Consider the following 23748-nt stretch of genomic DNA (forward strand, 5'->3'; position numbering starts at 1 on the left):
CTAGACTCAGAAGCTTGGAAAGTACAGGATCTTAATGGGCTTTACTGGCCCTGAAACAAGCACAGAATGGAGCACATAGTGGGCTCACAACTGAGGAGTCATCTTCACAAAAGTGTTCCCAGACTGTCTCGGACAGCCTGAGACAGAGAGCAAAAAGCTGATGGGTCCCTTTCTCCTCTCCCTCAATACTTGAACATGCTGCTTCACTGACCAGTCCATCCACTCTCCCAATAACTGTCCAGTAGGAAAGCTGTGTTTGTTGGATGACACAGGCATCCTTTACAGCAAAGGGAGAGGACACATCTGTTGGAGAAAAATCAGTAGAGAGATACTGGAAGTGGATTTCTTTTCTTGCAGTGTTTTAGAAGCATGGTTAGGTTTAACAGAAGAAGAATTTAGTCATTGACACTGTAAGAATGTTTAGCTGTTGCAACCTGTGTTTGATATTCAGTGAGGATGAAAAGCCAAGGGTCACTTCCCAAGGCTAGAGAAGATCTGGGGTTTTGGTGAGGAAAAACTCTAAGGGTGCTGTGGAGCAAGGTACGTTTTCTCTCCCATTTTTAGGTTAAGAGGAGAGTAGAAAGCTTCAAGAGATTGGTTTCTATCCCATATGAATGCATTACATTGCAATGAAATGAACATCAACTCTGGGAAAACTGCAAGTGACTTTTTTGGCTAATGCCTGTGTTCATCCTCTCCATATTTCTCTCAGGAATATGTTATGGTCTTATCATGGTTACATTAGCCCTGCCATTATGGCCATGGTTTTATGCCAGTTCAGTGGGGTTTGTGGCTTTTTGCTTTCCTCGAGGTCTGGCTGGCTTTCTTTCCAGACAAGCCATTTCTCAGCATCTCCCTTTGACCCTTAGCAGGCATGTCTAGTTTGACACTCCCTTGTTTGTTGAAGAAACTCTCTTCTTTTCAGCTCTATTTTTGGACATTTTTCTTGTCCTGAATTCTCCTGACACATTCTGCTTAATAAGTTCTGGTTCCTGGTTGCCCCAAAGCAGCCTTGCTTGCTTACTATGATCACCTTTACCCTGCATTCTGTACTGCCTCTGCTGCTCCTGACCATCTTGTTTCTCAAAGAAGTGCTATAAGAAGTGCTTTAAGGTTTACATGGGCTATTGAATCTCCTGTGATACCAGAGGGGTATACCAGGTTACTGGAGTGGAGAAGAAGAGTATGGATGGCCAGTAATGAACGGACAAGACAGATAGTGTTCAAATGGGCTTCAAATCTGAAAGCTGCATTTGACTCTTTGCTCAGCCCAGAGAATGGCTGCTGGAAGATTTCCACTTCATTTCAGCCAGCAGTTTCTCCAGCACACTAGAATGCTGTGGGCTTTAATGGACTTTCTGGCTGCTCAGTTTTCTTATGCAATTTGACAGTTTTCTGCTTTTTTTTTTCTTTCTTCAGCTAATGTCTTTCTGTTGAGAGACACCTGAATGTGCCTTAGAATATGCCTTAGAAGAGCATTTTCAATTACATTTTGAATCCTCATTTGGCACAGAAATAGAACCAAAAATAATGCCTTGAAATCCCCAAATTGCTTTTCTGACACACCAATTTTCAACTGCTCTGGTCACTCTAGATGCTTCCATGTCAGTAGTAAGTGATCCTTTCCAAAGCTGTAGCTCTTACTCGTTCCTATTTCAGTAACAAGGCAGGAAGCCAGCTTCTCACAAAATATCGATTTGTTTTCTACTGGTGTTAGGAAGTCCTGCTTTGCTATATGCAAGCTGAGGCCCAAAGTCTTTGCCCAGGGAAGAATAAAGAGCAGCTGAAAGGGTGGCAGCAACCAAAGCAGTCAAAACAGGTTGCCTCTCTGGACAACCTGTTCCAGTATTTGGGTGGTAAAACACTGGCTCTGGTTGCCCAGAGAGGTGGTAGATGCCCCATCACTGGAGGCATTCAAGGCCAGGCTGGATGGGGCTCTGAGCAACCTGATCTAGTTGAAGATGTCCCTGCTTATTGCAAGGGGGTTGGATTAGATGACCTTGGAAAATGCCTTCCAACCCAAACTATTCTATGATTCTAAAACCATGATGGAAGGTGTTCAGGTGACAAGCTGTGGCTGAGACATGAGCACAGGATTTGTTTTCTAAGATATGAAACTACCTCCAGCTGTTTCTCTTTCATCTTATCTTCATTTATAAGTCCCTTGACAGATTTCCTGTTGCTTTTTATAACATTCTAACTGATTTCACCTGTTACCCTGCTCTCCCCATTAGTCCATTGGCTCAGTCCTTCACCCTGTTAGCACCTGTGTTCCCCAGGCTTCAGAGCCTTCAAAAACACAAGAACTGATAAACAAAAAGGAATAGTGCTACATCTAAATCTAGCACATGGTTAAATTCGAAGACACTTCCTATTTCCTAGTTCAAACTCTGTCTCAGAATCTTGTGAAAGTTTATTTTGGATTTTAAGCCTCTTGAAGGGGTAGGAATAGAGATATATTTATGCATGTCTGTTGCAGTCAAATGCTGATGAAATTTGAATGGCTTTGATTTTAAAACAGAAGAAAAGTCAAGATCCATGGCAGAAAAAAAAGATAAAAGTGCTAGTGAACTTAGGAGCATTCCTTTTCTCAGTGCTTCAGTGTCTACAGCCTTACTTTGTGTCTTCTCACAGGGAGCTTTATTTAAGAAACTGTTATATCAGGAAGTTGAAATACAAAAAAGTGAGAGAAAATCACCTCTTAACATGCAAGGCTTCATCTCTCAAGCTTTGTGCTTCTAAGAGAGGAGCCTGGGAGGGCACCCAGCCTCACCATAGCTGCACCACTGCACCATGCTGATAGCAAATATCTGCCACTGCCATTCTGCATCCCACAGTGATTTTTGCTACTTCCTTCATAGTAAGGTGAAAAATTTAGTAATTTGGTGTCTTCATCTGTGGTGACTTTGATGTAGTTTTAAAGTAGGTTTTAAAAAACACAAAAAATCTGATGCTGCTGCTCTTCACTATGGTAACTCCTGTCCTATTTTATATTTTTAATAATTTACTAGACTTTTCATAGTGATATAGGGAATTATGTCCATTAATCTTAGAGGTACATATACCTAACTCTACTAAAAAGCTTAACAATTCCAAACTTTTCCCTCCAAACACTTCTGGACTGTTCTGTAAGTTGGATATCTAGTACTTGCTAGTGTATTAACAGCAGAATGATAATTAAGTGAATTTATTTGCAACAAAAGATATTTTAAAGTACCATAACATCTTTAATATGGTTGCAGATAACTGCAGAAGAACTTTTCAATTCACCTCAGCAGATTTCATGGGTTTGCTTCTGATATAGCTGTTAGGTACTGCAGAGCTACACCTAGAGAGAGAAATGAAAGGTTATTTTCAATTACTGTCATGAATGTAATATGAAGGGCAACAGAGTTGCTGAAAGTGCATGGAAAATTTTGCATTTCATATACTTATTCTTCGTAAATGGCATGTGAATTCTTAATAGAAAAAAGGAATGCCACCTGCTTCATGAAACATGATTAAGAGTCAAAATATAATTAAACTAAGTGCAGCTGTTGATAACAAACTGTCTGATGAAAGGATGACTTCCTGTTAGCATCCTTTAGAATTGCCAAAATGGTGCACTTTTGTGTACAGAAAGAAATAAGATAGTATTATATGTCTGCTGCTTTATATACCTGTGCTGTGATAATATCCTTCTGTGGATCTGCTATCAGTCCAGTATTTTATAACTGACATTTTTCTTCTTGATTTTTTATATTAAAAAAAAATGTAAAAGCTATCATTTCTTTTCATACACTGTAAAAAGAATAACATATATACATTACTCTTCTTGAGCAGTCCTCCTGCTGAATGAATCAGCTAATACAGGCTGTGTTTTCATCCTGTGTTGTGCTAATGCATTAACTCCTGATACTGGTAGCAATATTTTGACAAATGAAGACATCAGGTTCCTTTGGGGTCTGCCTATCCAAGACTGCAATATTTAAGTGCCATTTATCTCCTTACACAAAGTAATGCAGTTTCACTTCTGCATAGATTCACTTTTGAAACCTAAAACTTTGGCCTGATCTCGTGCTTGTTGAATTGGCGGCAAGCTTCTCATTTGTAGTCAAAATATTCAACTTTCACTTTGCTTGCATTAACTTAGTATACCTTTTATGTGTGTTCATCTTTATTCAGGAGAACAAGCAAGCTTAGCTTCAGATTTCTTCAGTGTCCCTGATTAAGCTGAAATTAAAGTGCTGCCCACTTTACTAATTTGGTAACATTTTTGAAGCTTAGGCTTCAGTAAGGAAGCCACAAGCTGACTCAAAGATACTTACCAACCTTAAGATAAAAGAATACATAAGTGGTAGGTAGCAGTGAATACAACAATGCCTGATATTCCTTGTCTTCTTCCCTGCTAATTCAAATGACTTTTCTTTTAGGGAACATTAATTTTCTGGAAGTTCTGATCTGGCTTAGGAGCTGATTATGTTTGCTTGTTTGTTTTGCGAGTGTAGCTTGAGCTAGTTATTCTCTTTGATAAGTCATTTTTGTGTGCTTGAAAGTGTTCCTGTAATGCCCAGTTGGGAAATAAGCCTTTCATAAATGAGAAGAAATTAGTTCTGTTTCCATCTCCCTCACATAGAAATGTAGGAAAAGTCACAAAATATCGGTGCTCAGCAATGGCATAAATGAAAGAGAGATTTTCAGTGCCAGAAAGGCATGAAGTTTTCCAGTACTGCATCATTATTAAGATGAATGTGTTTCAAAGTCCAGTAAAACAAGTACTTTTGTTGTGACATTCTCCAAAAGCAGGATATGTCTTGCATAATTTCAAACTTGTTTTTAGAAACTGAAAATTTGATTTGAATACTGGGTTTTCATCCAGCTTTGAAAAATAATGGTGGGTAAAATGAACAAAAACAGGGTCTGAAAAATAAGATTGGAAGTGAAACAACAGACAAACAGTGGACACAACTCTAATTCTATTTAAACACTTTCAGGTATATGAACAGATGATTAGAAGCCAAAGATCAGGGCTTTTCAGAAAGAACTGGGCAGTGATTTGTGTCTCAGTATTCTCTTTTATTTTGGAAGGAATTCATCTATGGTTATGAAATTTCTCAACTGACTTTCTGTAGACATTTAATTGATTAAAAAAATTCACCTTACCTAATATATAAGCAAAACAAACTGGAAACTTGAACCTAACATAATTTTTGCTGGAAGTGCTTTCACTCCAATCCATTTAAAGAAATCTGGCTCAATATCTTTCATGAAAGGATTAAATTAATTAGGTAAAATGGCACGAAACTTCTCGTTCATTTCTATTTACAACTTACATTTGATACCATACCACAAGAAATGACGACAAACTGTGTGGGAAGTGGGAAAATCAAGAGTTCAGATAGTTTAAGATCATGAGACAGAAAATTTTGCAGGTATTTTGAGGGTTTCTGTATTTAGTTTTGGATTGTGTAGGTGTTTTAAAACCTAGATTTCCTTCCTTGCAGATCATCCTTGCTTCCACATAAGTCCCCCAAAAATTAACCAGCGTGGCAATACAGCAACACGTGTGGCCTCAGTTATGACAGGGGACTAGGGTGTTAGATGCCATGCTAGCTCACAAGATAGTTCTTGTTCTCAGATAAATGTAGATGACAGATCACATCCTACAGAAAGATGTGTACAGGTCGAAAAAGGCAAAATCGGTTAATTCTGGTCGCCATTTTAAGATGATAGGCAAGATATTATTCAGATATTTTAGTCTGAAAGACTTGAAGTCAGCCTCCCAAAACTTCACTTGCAGTTATATTCATTCAAATTTTCGGCACACCTACCCACAGGGTCAAAAACTGAGGATTTTGTGTAGTCAATAATCATCTGCAAAGTAAATAAGTTTTAACACAATTTCTTAGCATTTCACTAAACTATAATGACAAAATAAATCCTTATGCTAGTTCTTCATAGTATCATAGCTTCCTTAAATCTGTGAATCATGATCCAGTGATTTAGGATGTAGATAATGCAGATTTGATTCTTTGCACTTCTACAGACCTCTTCTGAAATATTAGAAAATCACTTAACTTGTCTGCCCCAGGCTTCATTTGCAGAATGAGGATAATATTGTTTTACACACCAGATGTTTGTTGCTTGAGCGAGAGTACAAGTACTAACTTATGCACCAGAAGGACAGGAGTTCAAACAGTTTATTTGCAGGGTCTGACACCTTCACTCAAAATCATTCTTTGCATGTCTGAATGAGACAGACATTCAGTAGAGAAAATGTGGTAAATATTGAAGCCACATAATTAAAAAACATCATAAAACATGTGTGCTTAGGGGTGAGATTCAGGTATCACAGGTGGTGTTAATTCTGTCTTCCCTTGGATTTAAAATATTGTTTTCTAAATCTAATAAGTTTGTGTGTGTATGGTACATGAGGATGCTATTTTTTTAGGGTTTTAGGTATTATTATTTAGGTTTATATGGGTGTTTGACCCCAAAAACATTTCAAAGATTTTTGTGAACTTTCACCTCCCAAACTAGAGGAGCATTTCACAAGTTTGTACATCTATTTTAAAAATTACTTGCTGTACATAGCAGCCCTGTATCTAGCTTTCAGAGTTTTGCTGCTCCTGGGGTGCTCTCCAGTTTGCTGTTTGTAGATCACTAGAACTTTTGGTAGATCATGGAGCTATTAAAGGGAAAACTTTTGTTGCCTTTTCATCAACCTCTGCTTTCTGTGTCAGCAGCGAGGTAAGCTGGAGGGAATCCTGAAGAAAAATGGGGTGTTTGTGAAGAGACAAAGCATCCATTTCTCTTTCAACAGAGCACAGTTTTGGAGACAGCCTCCCTTTCCATTTCCTTCTCTCCCCAAAGACAAGTTACTGACATGTGAGTAATTAACTTATACCTACGGAGTACCATGACTGTCTCTGTGATTACTTTTAGCCCACAGCCGGAGATAAAGCATATTATCCTAAATCCTTGATGAAATAAATTTACATGATGGTGCTTCATTTCATCTTGTTGATGGGCTAAGAGCATGTTCCCACCTCATTAATGAAGCTCAGCTGACCTGGGACAACTGACTCAATCGTGATCATTCAGCCCTGGCCCAAAGTGCCCTATGAAATTCCAAGTGAGACAAGCAGGATACTAACCATGACCAGTACAGGATGCAGTAATCACCTGGCCAGTCCTCCTCAGTGAGGCACTTGGTCCCAAAATCCTTCAGAAAAAATACCTCCTCTTCTTTATGGGGGAGCTCAGCACGACTGCAGCTTACCCACACTCTGTCTCCCCTGCCCTGGAGCAAATAGCTGATGGATCAGTGTAAACACCTACACCTGCCAGACAGACATACAGACCAGGATCCAGACGTCCCTGCAGTGAGGTTCAGGCCTGGAAGTAAGTGTGAGGGCAAATCAGCAGCTGAAATATGTGCGATTTGGCAGGTCTGCTGATGGAGATAGTCTGACCCACATCCTGCTTGACTTTGAAGGTATTGCCTTCAATTGCACCTGAATCAAGTGTTGCAACAGATAATCCCACAGGTCTGGTACTGAGGGTTTTAAGAAAATAAAATAAAATGTAAGGTTGAAACTAATCACGTTTTTCTTGAAGATGGAGCATTTTTATGTTTCTGCTGGCTATCACTCAGGTATCACAGCAGTTAGATGGGTAGAAATAAAGCTTTAAGTTACAAATAAAGCTATATTGTCCCTTTATGTCACTTCCAAGTTACAATTTTCACCCACTTGAATACTTCCTCTAGAAGGAAAATTAAATTGAAGTCCTGCAAGTGAATATGCAGTGTTCCACACTTTATTTCTTTTCATGTTAGCATTTGCACAACAGTCCTAACACTGTGATGGCATAGTGACTTGCCACTCAGTGAAGAAATTCAGCAGGAGATGTTTACTGGTAAAAGATGGTTCAAACTACAAAGAGTTTCCTGACAGCAGGCTGCACATTAGAGTTAATCGGAATTTACTTCTGTTGATTTTGATTCTAATCAGAGATAGGCTGGCAGACATCATGTACATACCTTGAAAAAATCCCCTGCTGCACTTCCAGTGCTTGTGGATTATGACTGTCTTCTAAATGCCAAAAGAAACATGTCACATTTTTAGTATGAGATTAAAACAGTCTAAATTTATTTTTATATCTCTTCCCTTTGTTGAAAATCTCATATTTGAGCTTTCTGAATAGATGTGCAAGGCAACTGCCACTCTTTATCTATAAATGCATTTCCGGGAAGTTGAGCTTGAGCTGGAGAACAATAAAACAACAGTCATAAACCTTCAAATTACGTGCGATAAAGTGCCCTTGTAGCTGATTAGTAATTGCTGTGTTCACTACCAGAATCCGTTGAGATGTTCTAGGCATGAACATTGCAATATAGTTTTGAGATTCATTTTAACATTCACTCTGAGAAACAGTATGCTGTTCACTTACATGCCTGAACCCACAGCAGCATCGCCCTACTAGTTACTTTCTCTTATTCATCACCAACAGTAAAGTGTATTCTGCTTACACTAAATTGTACAGGAAAACCACCAGTGACGTACATACTTTGGCTGGAAATTATTACACAGATGCTGGATAAGCCTGTGGCTGTATCTTACAAGACACCAACCTTGCTGACTTTGAGTTTTCCCAACAGGAATACCTAGAAGATATAGATACAACTTTGACTCTTACTCTTCAAGGTAATAAGAAAGGGGTTTGTTCAATTGGTGAAAGCCAGTCTCCTTAAGAATCCTTCTGTCACAATAGTATAGATTTTTATTAGTGTTAGTGCTAACCTGATATAGTGTAGGTATGACTGATCTGTTCATCTACTGCTAATGCAAGAGAATGAGTTGGGGCAAGTTTGAGATAAGTTCTTGGTACTCCATTTTCCCTTTAGGCCAGGCGGTGTTGGGAGCATGCCAAGGACACAGTCTGAGGGCCTGGCAAGGAGACACTTATTCTTACTCACAGAGCAGCAACCCTTTTTGTACCAGACACATTGTTAAATTCAGTAGGAGCTCTGGTAGTGATGCTCTATAGCCTGTCCCTGACATATTTCTTTGTGACTGCATTGACCTTGGTGGCAAAGGATTAGCATAAGAGAAGGAAGAATCACAAAAACGTTTTTTCAGGAAAAAAAGAAAGCCCAGTAGTCTGAGAGAGGCTGTATTTCCCTCCTTACTGGTGAGAAAAAAGTCCGACATAGCACCTTTCCTCAAGGGCTCTTCTATCACTTGGAGAAGGAAGTTATGATCAACATATTCCAGGAATTTCCTGGATTGTGTATGCCCTGTTGTGTGTCCCTTCTACCGATGTTGGGGTAGCTGAAGTCCCCTCTGAGGACCAGGACTCATGAACATTAAGCTGCTTCTATTTGTCTATAGAGGGCCTCATCCACTTAGTCTTCCTGGTTGGGTGCCCTGTAGCAGACCCCCACTATAATGTCATCTGTGTCTGCCCTCCATTTAGTCCTAACCCATAAACTTAAAATATTCTTTAATCCTTTCTTGCCTCTCCAGGACTCTGAGTTTCTCTAGCTTCTTCATTTTTCATTCCTGATAAAAAGTGCATAGGAATCTACCCAATAGGAAATTACACACCTTCTTGCATACAGCCCCTAAGCATTTTGGACCAGTTTTCAGTACTAAGTTTGGGATGCTTACAGTGATGGGTTTGCAGTGAGTATGGGAGCATCAAAGATGGCACCTTAAGCATCCAGCTACATTCCTCAGCATCCCAGTGGAAACTCATAGCCTCAATCTTTGGAGTTAAAATCAAAAGTAAGTGTTTAGTTTAAATAGTTAGAAAGACAGCCCACCCTGCAACCACTGGTTTCTTCCATGGGTTGTTGACACTCCAGTTTTTCACACTTGTTTCTTTTCTTTTCCATGAAGTCTTTGCTGCAGTAGTTTACGGAGAGAGCTCTGCCAAGGAGTAGCAATGACTGTAGCTGGGGCTGGCCCCTGCTCAGATTAGACCAAGAAAGGGAAGTATCTAGCTATGTTCTGGCCCATAAATAATACATGTGAGGAAATTGTGTTCTTCTCATGAACATTCTTTGAGGAAATAAGGATTAAATTTGTTAAGTAAATTATTCACTGCAAATTAGTCACTCAGCTCCTCTTGCTATTCTGAGATTTCTGCAATACCTAAGGGAGCTAGATCATACAGGGAGAGGTATGGCCATAAAAGCAGAGGCTGAAGGCATGGTTCCTTTCTTGTACAAAATACAAGTCTTATTTTAATTAAAATAAACAAACTAATATGCTATGGGATTGCTTAACATTAGGGAAAGCAACATAGAGCCCTAAGGTACCTCTGAGACTCTGGTTAAACTTGGACCAGGTTTATCTGATGGGCAGTGCAAAACAAGTTGCTAATAAACAAAAAGTCTCATTTCATTTCCTTTTTGACAGGTGGCCAGTATGTTAAACCCTTCGATCTACTTTTCACTCTACATTTTAGTTTTATCAGAACGATCAAGTGTTGAAAGAATAAGCTTAAGCTTGCAGTTTAGACTGGAAGTGGTCTTTCCTTTCAAGGCAAGGCAATGGGATGGGGCCACTGAGTTGATATGACACTGTCGCAGCACTTGATATTGTGTGGGAGGAAGGCACATAAAACAGCTGAATATCCAGGAACATTCATCATGGTCCATTCCTTAGAACTCAATGATGATAATGATAAGCTATAATGTATGTTGCCTTTTATAAATATATTGACAGTGGGAATAATTCTCATGGGGTTGTCTTAATTATTTTTAAGTGGATAGCCTGTTTCCCCATAGGACTTTCCAGAAAGATGAGTGAAATTGCCTGAATATTTCAGGATGGAGGATTCAATCCAAGTCCCATAAAATTCACCTGAAAAATTTATATTGATTTCACTGGGGTTTGGATCAGGTTCAAAGACCAGCATGGAAATGTAATAAGTTACCTGCAGTTGTGTCCAACAGAAAACTAAGTATGAGAATTTTTAGTTTAATTTTACATAGATATTCATTTCCCTTTGAAAAATTAAAGGATATAAGCACCGATCTTATTATTAATTTTTATTTCAAAAGTGCCCCCTTTGGTATGTATTGGTTAACTAAATTAAGTGAACTTAGCATTATGTATGTTTGATTTTCTTCATTTTGTTGCTTTTTAAAACTAGTGTGGGTCAGCCTTCCAAGGGCAAGAACATAATCAGGTCAGCTTTCAAGCTGCTATAATTTTTCTGATATGTGGATGAGGAAAGGAAATAGATATGGGTGGGTACTATATCTCTTCAAATGGCCTCTTTCTTCCTGTTTAACAATAAATATTCTACAGAAAGGAAGCTCATATATTACTCTTCAGATGAGTTCCCATTTTATTAATCATGAAGATTTTAACAGTGGCCTGAGACAGGAAATCACAGTCTAATGATCAGCACAGTCTGATTTAATCCTCACATTTGGATCAGATTAAAAATAAAAACAATATACTGCAATGTGCTTCTGGGTCAATAAATAATCAGGTTTAATTACTGTAAGACATATATACAGCTTTTATAACAAAATACGGCCCTACTGAATTACTAAGGTTGATTAAATGTCCATGGTAAAACCTCCTTATCATTAGAAACTTAAATAGAATTTTCAGGTGTTGTTATAAGATACAGGAAAGAAACACACCACTCAGAGTTTGTCAATATTATTATTATTAATTAAATACTGATTAGTAATAATAATAACTATTATGAACACTGATTGATAGGTTATTAATAACAATAATAAATTCAACTCTGTTCCAAATTAGTGTAGTTCAGACTAAAATGTGAAGTGAAGCATCTTGGTTAATGGGTTGAGGTTCAACACATACTCCACTGCAATCCAATAACCTAGAGAACAATCTGGCATTATATTTGGCAGAATCTCAGCACCTTAACTCCAGTTTCTCCTCCCCTTTTTACCCACTGCATTCTTAGAAGGCCTGGAAAGGAAAATATCATCATACCATTAGCATACAATAATTATTTTTTCATCCTTCTGCCTCAGTCCATTCAGTTGCCCACCCATCACTACTCAAGAAGGCCTCTAAAACTTTTCTCAGATGTGTAAATAGAAGTCCAAATAGCAACCTGAATTAATCAGCTGATCAATGTCTTATCCCTCCCTGGTCTATTCACATAAGAGAGGAAGAAGGGAACAATTCAGCCAAGTGACTACCTACCTATCTAGCACTGTCTCATCATGCATGCTTCAAAAAGTTAGAAGCATTTATGGAACACAATTCTAAGAAATAAGACCTGTGCACTTCCCATCAGCTTTCAGCCATCATTTCCTTTGGCTTTCAGTTTAGATGGTTTCTTGTTTTTTCTTTCCTTGAAATTTGAGTTCAACCAGATTTCATATTAAAAGGATGACATAGAGAAAGAAAAGTATGTGCACTGTGTTTGGATTCACAGAGACTTCTGAATTTTCATTCGGTGCAACAGACCTCCACAGTGACTTGCTTCTTTTAAAATAGTTTGTATCCATGTGAAACTTATGAGTGAAAATTGCTTATAATATATTTGCTTTAAAAAAAAATCATAGTTTTGAAAAAATGCTATCAAAATTTTGAAAAAAATAAGAATTTTCCAAAGTTTTTTCTTTACACTTACTCTTGAACTTTTTTCTTGCAACTCATTTATAAATAGATTTATTTTTTTCATTTGTAGTAATGTTAAATGAAGATTTAATTGAAGAACTGTGGGTTGTCCAAAAGTTTGGAGGTTGAAACTGAGAATTTGTCTTCAACTTTCAGCAAAGAGCTGGAAATTTTTCATGGTTTCAGGTTTTGTGGCCTATGATTGACAACAAATAAGTTTCATTTTGGATACTCAGAACTTCTGTTTGTTTGACTTTGACAAATAATATCAAGCAAAATAAGCAGAAATTAAAAACTATCTTAACACCTCTGTTTTCCTTTAGCCTCTGGGTTATTTTTAAAGGGTATATAAGGGACTATTAATTTGTCATATTCCTCTGCGTCTGTGTTGTGAGCCTTCTGTTAGACTTGCTACTTCTCCCTGTGACTTTGTCACCAAATCAAGGATAATGGAGCACTGAAAAGTTCAGGGAGTCCAAATTCTGCGATGAATGGCAAAAAATGATAGCACCATGTAAAAGAAAACAGATGGTTTTAGAAAACTTCCCTTCTCTACCAAATGGTGACATTCAATCTCCTTGCTTCTATTGCATTAATGTAGAGCTAAGAGAGAAAGGAAGGTGTTAGGGACCAGCTAGACCATGTGCCACAGCACAGATCTGCTGGGGTGTAATAGCCCTTGGTCCTCTGAAGCACAGCACTCCTTCAGATTCAAGTCCCAGCACAAGTTGAAGTGAAGAGTGCGGTTAGTGGCACAAGGCTGAGTGAGAAAACATGAGATTGGATGAGGCCGATTTTCTTGAGATGGTCCAAAGACTCACTTAGGCCTGATGGTGACACAGAAGGAGATAAGTTTTAGAGCATTTCCCACCCTGAACTCTATCCTTATTTGCAACTCATCTCCTCAGCGCACCTCTCTCTTTCCTTCCCCGTCACTTCCTTCCCTTCTTCCTCTCTCCCTCCCCAGCCGAAGATTTCAGCACACTCACCCATGCTGCAGAGCAGCAGCGTGAAGTCACATCCTGGTAGAACAAGGAACGGCGTAAGTGGTGTACGCTTGTGCAGTACGCTTTGTTGCACTTAGTTTGGTCACAAGCCAGGAGCAGTTGCACATCAGCTGGATAAGCCTAAATCAAAAATGTTGAAGAGAAAACCATCTAACGTGTCTGATAAGGAGAAAAGTCAAAAGCCAAAGGTAAGAATATTGAATTTTTATTGACAATGAATAATAGCAGGAATTGTTAACAATTTTTAAACGGAGGATTTCCTTTAAATCCTGGCTTCAGGATTTCCTGATGTGCAAGTGCCCCCGTGGCATAATCTCAGGAATGTATTTGTGTATATTTACTTTATAGAAGTAGTGATCTAATTCAAAGAATCATCATTGTGAAGCTGCTATAGCTGTGCTGAATGGTCCTTGTTCTGGACTTTGTTGTATGTCTGCTTCAGTCTTTTCACAAAGAGGCTCATAAAAATCCCCTCTCTCCCTTTCACCTATGATAAACTGATGATGTCCTGCAAAAGAGGGTGAGAGTCAGTAAAGAATTAGAAAAGCTATTAAATTTGTTCCTTATTTCAATAAATTTACTTCTGCATCATCATAACCAGAGGAGGAGGGGGTACTTGGCAATCTGTGTTTGGCATTTCACTTTTCTGGGAATTGTTATACTTTCAACCTGAAATAAATACTCTGAATCAATTGCTAATATGCTACACTGGACACTTTCTACAGTCTGGAGTTGCAAGAAAGACAGAGTTTTGCAAGATGCATAAGGATGTGTCCTGTACTAGAAATTTCGATCCCTGGACTGGGTGCAGTGACCTTTGCAAGCGTATTATAAGCCTGAAAAGAAACAGCTACTGCTAGACCTGAGCGCTTCATTTTCCACTTCTACCTCAAATTACCAGTACTCAAAATTTAAATAAGTGATTAGAAAAGCCTTTTAGTGTATCAGTGGTCTCAGTAACTCACTCTCTCCTAGTTTACAGACCTATCTTCTCATTGTTTGGGAATACAACTCACTTTGTAATTTCTGAGTCCTACATATTGTTGCAGACACTATTTCAGCAGGAATATCTTCTGGTTTTATTCAGAATTGGCTTTTGTGTATTGCACTTGTAGTTTTAGACTATGACTCATTAACAATTAAATTTCATGGTTTTTCCATGGATTTCAAAGAATTCTGAATCCATTTTCCCATATATTTGAATGGGATTTGAAGTCTTTCACTAGTTTGTATGGTATGCATTTTCTTCTGTTCAATCACCATATGTTTTTTTAAAGATATGGAAGAAGTATAATTAATATCTAATTACACTATAGGCTAAGCAAGGAATGAGTTTGAGAAACTCTTTGGATGGCTTTGTTTTCCTGCCTGTTAAATAATTACAAAAGCACGTTTTGGTCTCTCTCTTCTAGAATAATAGATTCCTTAACAGTCTGAATTTTTATCTTCCACAGTTAGTTATTCATTCATGAATGCACTCCATGTTGTTCAGATGCTGCCACTGTGGCTTCTGAAAAATATATATACGTATCATGGTCTTGGATTCAATTCACCGTATGTGTAAAACGGGGATAAAAAGAGTCTAACCACTTGACGGTCAAACCTACTGACTTCGCTGTGCTGACTTTGTCTTACTGTAAATGTTTACAAAAAAGGAAAGGTCTTGGTGAAGTGTCTCAGGATGTCTCTCTGCCTCAGTAGTGTGCTTTGAAACACTTCACCTACTGTAGTCCCACTTGTGCACAGAATTGTGTAAACTTTCCACAATGTGCATGTTTTTGCTGAATGTGCTATTCATGAAAAGAGCATGGGAGGAGACAGCCCTGCATTGCACAGAATAGAAATCTTAGCGTGTTTCGAAACATGCCCTGTGGAAGCAACGCAAATACTTAGGTTGCTTAATACAGAATTGTGTAAGGTAGGGTGCAGGTCCTTACCTCCCGACAGAAGTTACAGGATTTCCCAAGCGTCTTCCCTAGATCACTTCCTGGCTGCCCCTGCTCTGCACAGGCCACATCTGGTACCTCCGCACACTCGCAGGGCAGGATGCCCTTGTCGCTGTGGAGGTCCTGGGCTACCTCACCTTGCCTTTAGGTGGCTTAGATGTCCCAGTGTCTCCAATGTATCTATACGGGGCTGGCACAAGACCTACGTGAGAGCCATAAGGTCTGGAGTGTTAAGTGAAAATCAGGTTTGCTACTTAGGGCTGCAAAGAGGACACCAAAAAGATCTTTTTAGGTAACTGACTCTTACCCATAGCGACCAGTTGTCTTTAACACAATTGGATGAGCTTCTGTGCATTAATTCAAATGTTTCAGCAGGATTTTCTTCTTAATACTCTTGCTTTTATTACTTTCTGATGTGAAGCATATCGGCATCAAGTTATGCCTTTTGATAAAGATGAAGGAATGCCATACAGGCAGATGTTAAAACCCTTCTCAAGGCAACTTGTTTTACCTGTATAAAGCTTCTAGTAGCGATGGGCAAGTCAATGGCCTATGCAGGGCTAACACATGTTTTCAGTATCTGCCAGTCTCTGCATGCAATGCGTTTACTTTACTTCATTGATTACTGTGGTGCTTAAGGGAGTTCTGCAGATCCATTATGTGCTACATAGACAAAAAATAGAATCTTTCAACTCTCAGTGTCTGCTGTTAAAGGGTTGATGCTTGCCCATTGTAATGAAAAAGTAAAGTTGCAAGTTTGTTTCTTTATAGAGCAGGACTTCCGCAGCATTGCGGTCAGGCTAACAACTTATTTGTATATCTGGCAGCTCTTGCATATGCATCAATATGCATATAACTACCATATGCTTTGTACGTAAACTAAATAAATAAACATTCATTGCTAGGCAGAAAAAACCTACACCTGGTGTCATCCCAGAGAATACAGGGAGAGAAGCATGAGAGAAATGTTTTCAAAAGAGGTACTGGAAGGATTCTGATCCTTTGCTAATGTTTTTCATTATAGCTGCATGTACTGCCATGGAACTGTACATTTATACCTTGTACATCAGCTGAGGATCCTGGTAGTTGAAATAAAAAAGAAAAGTCCTAAAGCTTAAAAATACCCTCCTTAAAATTGTTGAAATTCAACTAACTGAAGGGCTAAGCTCTCTATTTCAAGCTTGTCTAACCTTGTCTGTTTGTCTATCTGGGACCTTAAATAACTTTCTTTCATGACAGAGCCTGTGCACCCCCCATCAGGACAGCCACCAAGAGGCAGTTCACTTTCCACACTTCTTTCAGTCCTCATCTATCCCCCTTTCTTTTCTGACAGATGAGACACAGCTTCATCTATACAGTGTAGCTGTGCTGTTCTGCAGCTGTTTTTGTGGGCAGGTGAGGTCAAACAAACCAGGTCTTGCACCGAGCCCTGAGGTTTGTGGTCGTGCTGATGGCCAGAGTCAGCCCAGCTGCAGGAGCTCACTGCAGGGAGCACATGTGTCACCTGCATTGCTGGGGTTTTACTTGCAGACAGGAAAGTACTACAGCAAGTGGGGGGAAGGATGCTTGTACTAGATGTGCTTCAGTTTGTGCAGTCTGTCCCATCACCCCTTAGAGACCTGGCGAGGAGGAGAACAGCTGATTCAGGGGATGGAACAACGACCTCTTAAATCACCTGGATTTTTCCCTTTTTGGCCCTTATGACATTACAAGTGTCAGTGTGTGTGGGGAGTGGCATGAAGCAGATTTAGAAAATGGTAAGAAAAAGCATTCTAAGAAATTATACAGGATCTAGTCTTCTCTTTTTCATATGGAAGCACCATATCCTGGCACTATACAAATAAAACACCATTGAAGCACTTCACAGCAGCCTTGCATTCAACTTTGCACTGTTTTGCACATTTGACCAGGTGCAAATGACAATGGAAGGTGCAAATAATCTGTAAAACATTCCTGTATTGTCTTGGCCACTTCGCAGGGTGTAATGTACTGCTAGAGCCTATTTCTTTTTTGTCTCTTTCTCTCAAATTCCTACGGACATAGTAAACTTGAGAACTGCCTGATGATTCTTGGCTTTACTTCAAGCTGAAACAAAGATGACTTTGTGTCATTTTTTCTGGCTTGACTGAAGAAAGTCTTGTGTCATAATTCTACATGACAGTTGATCTATGTTTATGCTAAAGGTTTGAGACGTTTTTGTTTCCTTATTCTGCTTCCAAATATACTTGGTGCTTGAAACTCAACTTACTTCTGGTGTGTAAGACAATGCAGGGTCAATGGCTGTGCATTTTGTTTAGGCAAAAATATGTCCAAGCTTCTGATTAAATCAATATTCACTTACTTAGGTGATAAAAAATTTCTTGTTTTCAGGTTTATGAGAAAATAGTGGCAAATCCAATGGAAAGAAATATTTTAATGTGCAACTTTGTTCCCTAGTACTATTTCATACCAATAATTTTGCTTTTTATAAGTTTTAAATGAAACCCTGCATCCATGGAAATCAATGCACCTTTTTGCCATCAACTTGAGGCCAGGATTTCCACTTTTTATATACTCTTCACAAAAGGCCTGATTCTGGTCTTGAAAATGCTTAAAAGAATAAATTAGCAGTGATCCCATCGAGTTCAATGAGATTTGTCATTGAGTAAAGTTTATTGCTTGCCTAAGTGTTTGGAGCCTGAAGTGCAGATAGATGTAGAAGCAAGTTTTTTTGGTACTGTTTTTTTTTTTTTAGACAGTGGTTCCTGAGAACACTTATTAAAGAAAATAGAAAGTATGTACAGCAAATCTAAAGACCAAAAATAATTTAAGACTTTATTAGATCTTCTGTAGGACAAGATCTGCAGTGAAGAGATGCTCAGTATAAATGAATATTAACTATGATTTATCCTTGAGTTGGGAAAGCTGAGGGTTTTAATTTTATTTCAAAAGTAAAGACTGGTAGAGTTCTGAAAATAGCAAGTTTTATATTCTTTTCTTTCCTCCTGATATTTAGAGCACATAATAAATGAGCCACTGCTAATGTCACAGATGCTAATTTTCACAACCATGACTGAAGTGATGTTCGCTTCCATTTGCATTTCATTCTAACAATGATGAGAGGTGATGAGTTGATGATAAGCTGTTTTCACCGTGCTGCCCGCTGTGCAAATTTATGCTTATAGGCAAAGATGACACATAGTTCTGTCATTAAAGGTCTTTACTGCATTGCCTCTTGAAGAAAGACTGTTTGTCAAAATCCATTTGAACTCTGTTAAATAAGAAGAAATGCATGACAACATCTGGGCTGTAATTTTAAGAACCTAGTTCATAGTGAAAAAAAATACCTGTGTGCCTTTATCAGGAAGGGTTCAGAGAAAGAAAAAATAATACTTGTAATAACCATGTATGTGCAGAAGGGGTAAAAAGGATTGCAGGTGACACTTCAGAAGGTGTTTCCTGTCTCCCTCAGGCTTAACAAAAAAAAAACACAGAACAAGGTTAGAGTTAATCTCGTTTTATTTTTTCTGTATGAGTGGAAAGCCTTAAAAATCATATTGCTGCTCCTCCTATATCTGGTATATTTTCTCCATTTGTATTACCATCTTCTTGATCATCAGCCAATTTTGTTTTTCTAGAGCAGTTTCAGAAAGTTGTTTGCATCTTAATGTATATGTTAACATATCTCTTCTCGTAAGGTCTTGAATTTTCTTTTCTCACCAGAAAGTAAGATTCCAGGGTCTTTGTGGGGAAAGAACAAGAGGCTGATTAGGATGACCAAACTTCAGATGTTGACGCTCAGATCAACACACAGGGTCACTGAGGGTTCATACAACTCTTGAATAGCTCATGCGCCAAAGGGAAAAAAATGAAATCTGTGGACTGGTCCAGTCCTGGCCTTTTTGTGTGTTCCCTTGTCTACATCACCTTTTAAATTTTCACCAACTTTATTCAAAATTTGGGTAATTTCTTATTTCTTCCCTGTCCTGGTTTTCCTTCACTAGACAAGCTTAAGTTCTTAATAGCAGAATATTTTAAAACAAGTAAGAGAAAATTTCCCAAAGAGAATATTTTCCACATTTGTATTCATTTTGCTTAGAGTCATAAATCCAGTTTGGTTCTTTGTTTTCCGAAGCAAACAAGAGCATTCAAGATGTCTGTACCACCTTCTCCAGCCATTTTTAGAAACCAGGCTATTAACCACATAGTTTGTAATTGTACTCTCTGATAAATACAGTAGTACAATTATGAAGGTGACATAAATCAGCATTAGTTGCCTTCTAATATTTTAATTAGCTTTACAGAGTGGTTGACATACTTCAATATTGTGTTTCTAGGAAACGCAAAGTATCCCAAATGAAACATTGGCCAGCATATCTGTCATTTCTGGAAAAAAGCAGTAACTATGTATGGGCAGGACAGGTAGAGGATGTGGCCTACAGTTTTCTGTAGGTTTCAACACTCTTCTAGTAATTTGTGTCATAGCATAAATCCAGACTGAAGTCATTATAAAGCCATCAATGGCCAGTTGGTATAAGCAATTTGTGGGTGGCTACAAACACTTCAGCCAGAAGAATCAACCCTGTGATTTGTGGGCAGAAACCTCTGGCAATACTCACTCCAGAGAAGGCAAAAAAAACCCTCTTCTGGGCCTCAGAAATCACATTATCCCTTAACCTTTATCTTCTGAAAACTTGCAACAGAGACAGCAGATTTACCTCAGTTGCTAGAAACAGATACACTCTCTTCCACAAATTAGTAATGGCAGTGTTTTTGCTAGACATTTTGCTGCTTGGCACCATGCTCCAGATTATATATGTTCTGAATGTTTAGCAAGACGTATGTCCTTTAAGCCACCCTAATGGAAAAGTTTGTTTTATACATCAGATGAAGGTGTATTGTACACGTGTTGATATTCCATGGGAAGATGAATGACCATCTATTTTTTCCCAAGTGAAATCTCTCCTGTATATCTTCTGGATCATACCTTTCTAGCTTCTTGTATCTTATTCCACTTAGAGTGCACCCAAGAGGACGTTGTGGTGGATGCACTTGACCCCTCCCTGCCCAACAGAACCCTAAATTACACCCCTTTAACAATAGTTCTTACTTTTTTTTCCTCTTCCCAGACTTCCAGCCTAGGGAAAAGTTTGGAGATTTTTAACTGCTTCATGGAAGCTTCTTCTTTGACTATTCATATTACATACTGTACTGCTACTTTTTTCTCCACACCTCTTTGTTTTGTTCCATGTATACACAGAAATCTGGATAACAGCTTCACCTGTACACAATCTTCAGGCTGCTTAGTTGCCAGTCGTAACACCTACTGCCATCTTTCTGCTAAGCTGAATGTCAGCAGCAAAAGGTCTGTCATCTCTAACCATCACCCAGCACAAGCTTTGATGTCTTTTTCTCTTTTATAATCTTCACAAGAACAACCAAGCAACCTCACACTCCTGTCCTTGATTTCCATGGGATGCTGAATGGTTACTTCCTTGAGAACCACAGGAAACTGTAAGTTCCTTGACTTGGTCATGCTGACCTCATTCAGAAGGCGTGGTACATTTGCGGTTCTTTTGGGTATGTAGAAAGGCAAGCGAGATGTGAGGCTACTGGAATACTTGAGTACTTGGCTTTAGGGTTTACTGCAGTGTTTGTCATGGCTTCTTCAGAGAGGAGAAGCACTGGACGAGTGCTGTTCAACCAGAAAACATCGAAAAGCTATGATGCAGTTTCATGTCTTCTCTCTACTGTTATGTTTGAGATAGAGATGGAGCTTTGTCACTGACAGCCTGCAGCCGTGAGATAAAGAAATCAGCCTCACTTAGCAACAGCACAGCCAAAAGCAGATGTGTGAAGATGAGATGACAAAGTGGCTGAGACAGCTGAACAAGCTCACGCAGGTTGACTCTCTGCTGCAAAGTAGGTGCTGAGCTTTACCACTCATGAATTGCTTTCACTCAGCACAGCTGTTCTGTTTTATACTTCTGTCTATCTGCCTTCTTTTTAAAAATCAGATGTTAGATCAAAAAACTACTTAACAGAGCTGGAAAAGGGTCATAGTTTACTGATGGATGAGTAGCTCGGAGCCTGTGTAAAGGGTCCATGAAATGACTGATGGTGGTAGAGTAGTCATTCAATTCTAGTTACAAGTACTTGACAAGGCTCTTCTATTGTTGTCTACTGGGCTGTTTCCATAATTTTCTTCCTGTCTCTATAATGGAACTTACATTTGCTTGATTGAGGTCTCTTGGTAATTGTGGTAAAATGTTTGAAAACTATGTGTTTGGGATTTTAGTTAGTATCTGAAGGAATGGGAAGAGACAACACATTCCTACCCGTTCATCAAAGCTTAAAAACTTCTAGCTGGCACGATCGCCTTTGCAGCAATAGGCCAGATTTCAGTAAGATTTGGAGTATGGCCTTGAATTTGGGATTCACAGAATCACAGAATCACAGAATGTTAGGGATTGGAAGGGACCTCAAAAGATCATCTAGTCCAATCCCCCTGCTGGAGCAGGAACACCCAGATGAGGTTACACAGGAATGTGTCCGGGGGGTTTTGAATGTCTCCAGAGAAGGAGACTCCACAACCTCCCTGGTCAGCCTGTTTCAGTGCTCTGGCACCCTCATCGTTAAGAAGTTTCTTCTCACACTTAAGTGGAACCTCCTGTGTTCCAGTTTGCACCCATTGCCCCTTGTCATTGGTTGTCACCGAGAAAAGCCTGGCTGCATCCTCATGACACTCACCCTTTACATATTAATAAACATTAATGAGGTCACCCCTCAGTCTCCTCCAAACTAAAGAGCCCCAGCTCCCTCAGCCTTTCCTCATAAGGGAGATGCTCCACTCCCTTCATCCTCTTTGTTGCCCTGCACTGGACTCTCTCCAGCAGTTCCCTGTCCTTCTTGAACTGAGGGACCCAGAACTGGACACAATGTTCCAGATGCAATAACCTCAAAGAACACCTCAAAGTCCTTGCTTATGTTTGTGCCCTGGCAGCATCATCTCAACTATGTGTGGTTTTCACAGAAGTTGCAGGAGCAGAGGGGGAGTGAGAAACTCAGTCTCAATTTCATCATGTGTCAGAATGAAAGCACACTTCAAGCATGTGGTACATTTGTTTTTCACGAGATGAAACTGTAGTTTTCCACTGAGCTGTGATCGCAATAACCCCACTGCCACAGAGAAAATCAGACAGAGAGAGGGGAGTTGATGTGCCCATACTAAACTAGTACCATTTGCTGTACCCAGTACCCCCAGTGAGCTGGTGATTTTGGTATAAGGGTGACTCGAATCAGGATGCTATCTTGTCTTCAGACATCTAGGTTGTTTTTGTTTTTTTTTGTGGTTTTTGTTTGGTTGGTTGGTTTTTGGTTGGTTGGACGGGGTTTTTGTTTGTTTGGTTTGCTTTATATTTTTTTCCTGGAATTGCAGTTATAGAACTTCTGCTACAAAGATAAAATACCTAATTTAACACATCATAACTTCTGCACTAAGAAGTATCTTCAGCAGTGCTAAATCACAAGGAAAGCCTGAGCTGGAAACCTTCTTTCAGGTCCTACACTGGTTCAAAACCAAAAGCTTACTGAATTTATTTTCAGTTCAGATTTCCAAGGAGCATATTTTAGATTCCCAGGTATATGTTGAGCAAGATGTCCCATTTTTGAAGTTGCAAAACTGCTGTAAAGCAGCACATGTGCTTTCTTCAACTAGACAATAAGGATAACTTTGGCTCGTGGATGGCAATAAGCCGACATTGGAATTCAATCTTGTGATAAGGGAGGATAGATGAAGGGGAAAAAACGGTGACACTGGTCATCATTTTAAAGGAGTCAAAATTTATCCCACTGTAATGAGTACAGTCTTTTATTTATTTATTATTTCCCAGAAAAAAATTATGTCAATAAATAGACATATATATTTGATGAAACACTAAAATTCACATTGGCTGATGATAGATACTGAACTGAATTTTGCTTCTCTATTGTAGTGCATCTCCATTAAGGCAATTTCAGCTAATCTCACTATGGATTCATTAATCAAGTGTAGTCAGGATGTCTGAAGGGAGATAATGAGGAGAAGAAAATTGGCCTATTGTTTGGATCTTATTCTTCAGCTAGTTAGTTTGTATATCATGTTCTGTAATATTTGTATCCCGATAAATAAGTTCTAGTCACAATCAATTATCATAACAGATGACTAACACA

At 38.9% G+C, this 23748-nt stretch overlaps 1 protein-coding gene across 3 annotated transcripts in view; it reads left to right on the forward strand.

The window, feature by feature from the left end:
- SAMSN1 (SAM domain, SH3 domain and nuclear localization signals 1) overlaps positions 1 to 23748 on the forward strand; it is a 96931-nt gene that overhangs the window by 45211 nt on the left and 27972 nt on the right. The window contains exon 1 of one of the 3 annotated variants that reach the window (XM_005511438.3): positions 13545 to 13800. The exons of 1 other annotated variant lie outside the window; for it this stretch is intronic. In XM_005511438.3, the coding sequence (XP_005511495.1) occupies positions 13744 to 13800 (57 nt within the window). In that variant the 5' untranslated portion in view covers positions 13545 to 13743. Of the gene's footprint in view, positions 1 to 13544; positions 13801 to 13821; positions 21052 to 23748 lie in introns of those variants that run through there. One more of the 3 variants, XM_065064123.1, reaches the window with a different exon arrangement.

This window comes from Columba livia, chromosome 1, assembly GCF_036013475.1.
Source record: "Columba livia isolate bColLiv1 breed racing homer chromosome 1, bColLiv1.pat.W.v2, whole genome shotgun sequence".
Classification (NCBI taxonomy): Eukaryota; Metazoa; Chordata; class Aves; order Columbiformes; family Columbidae; genus Columba; species Columba livia.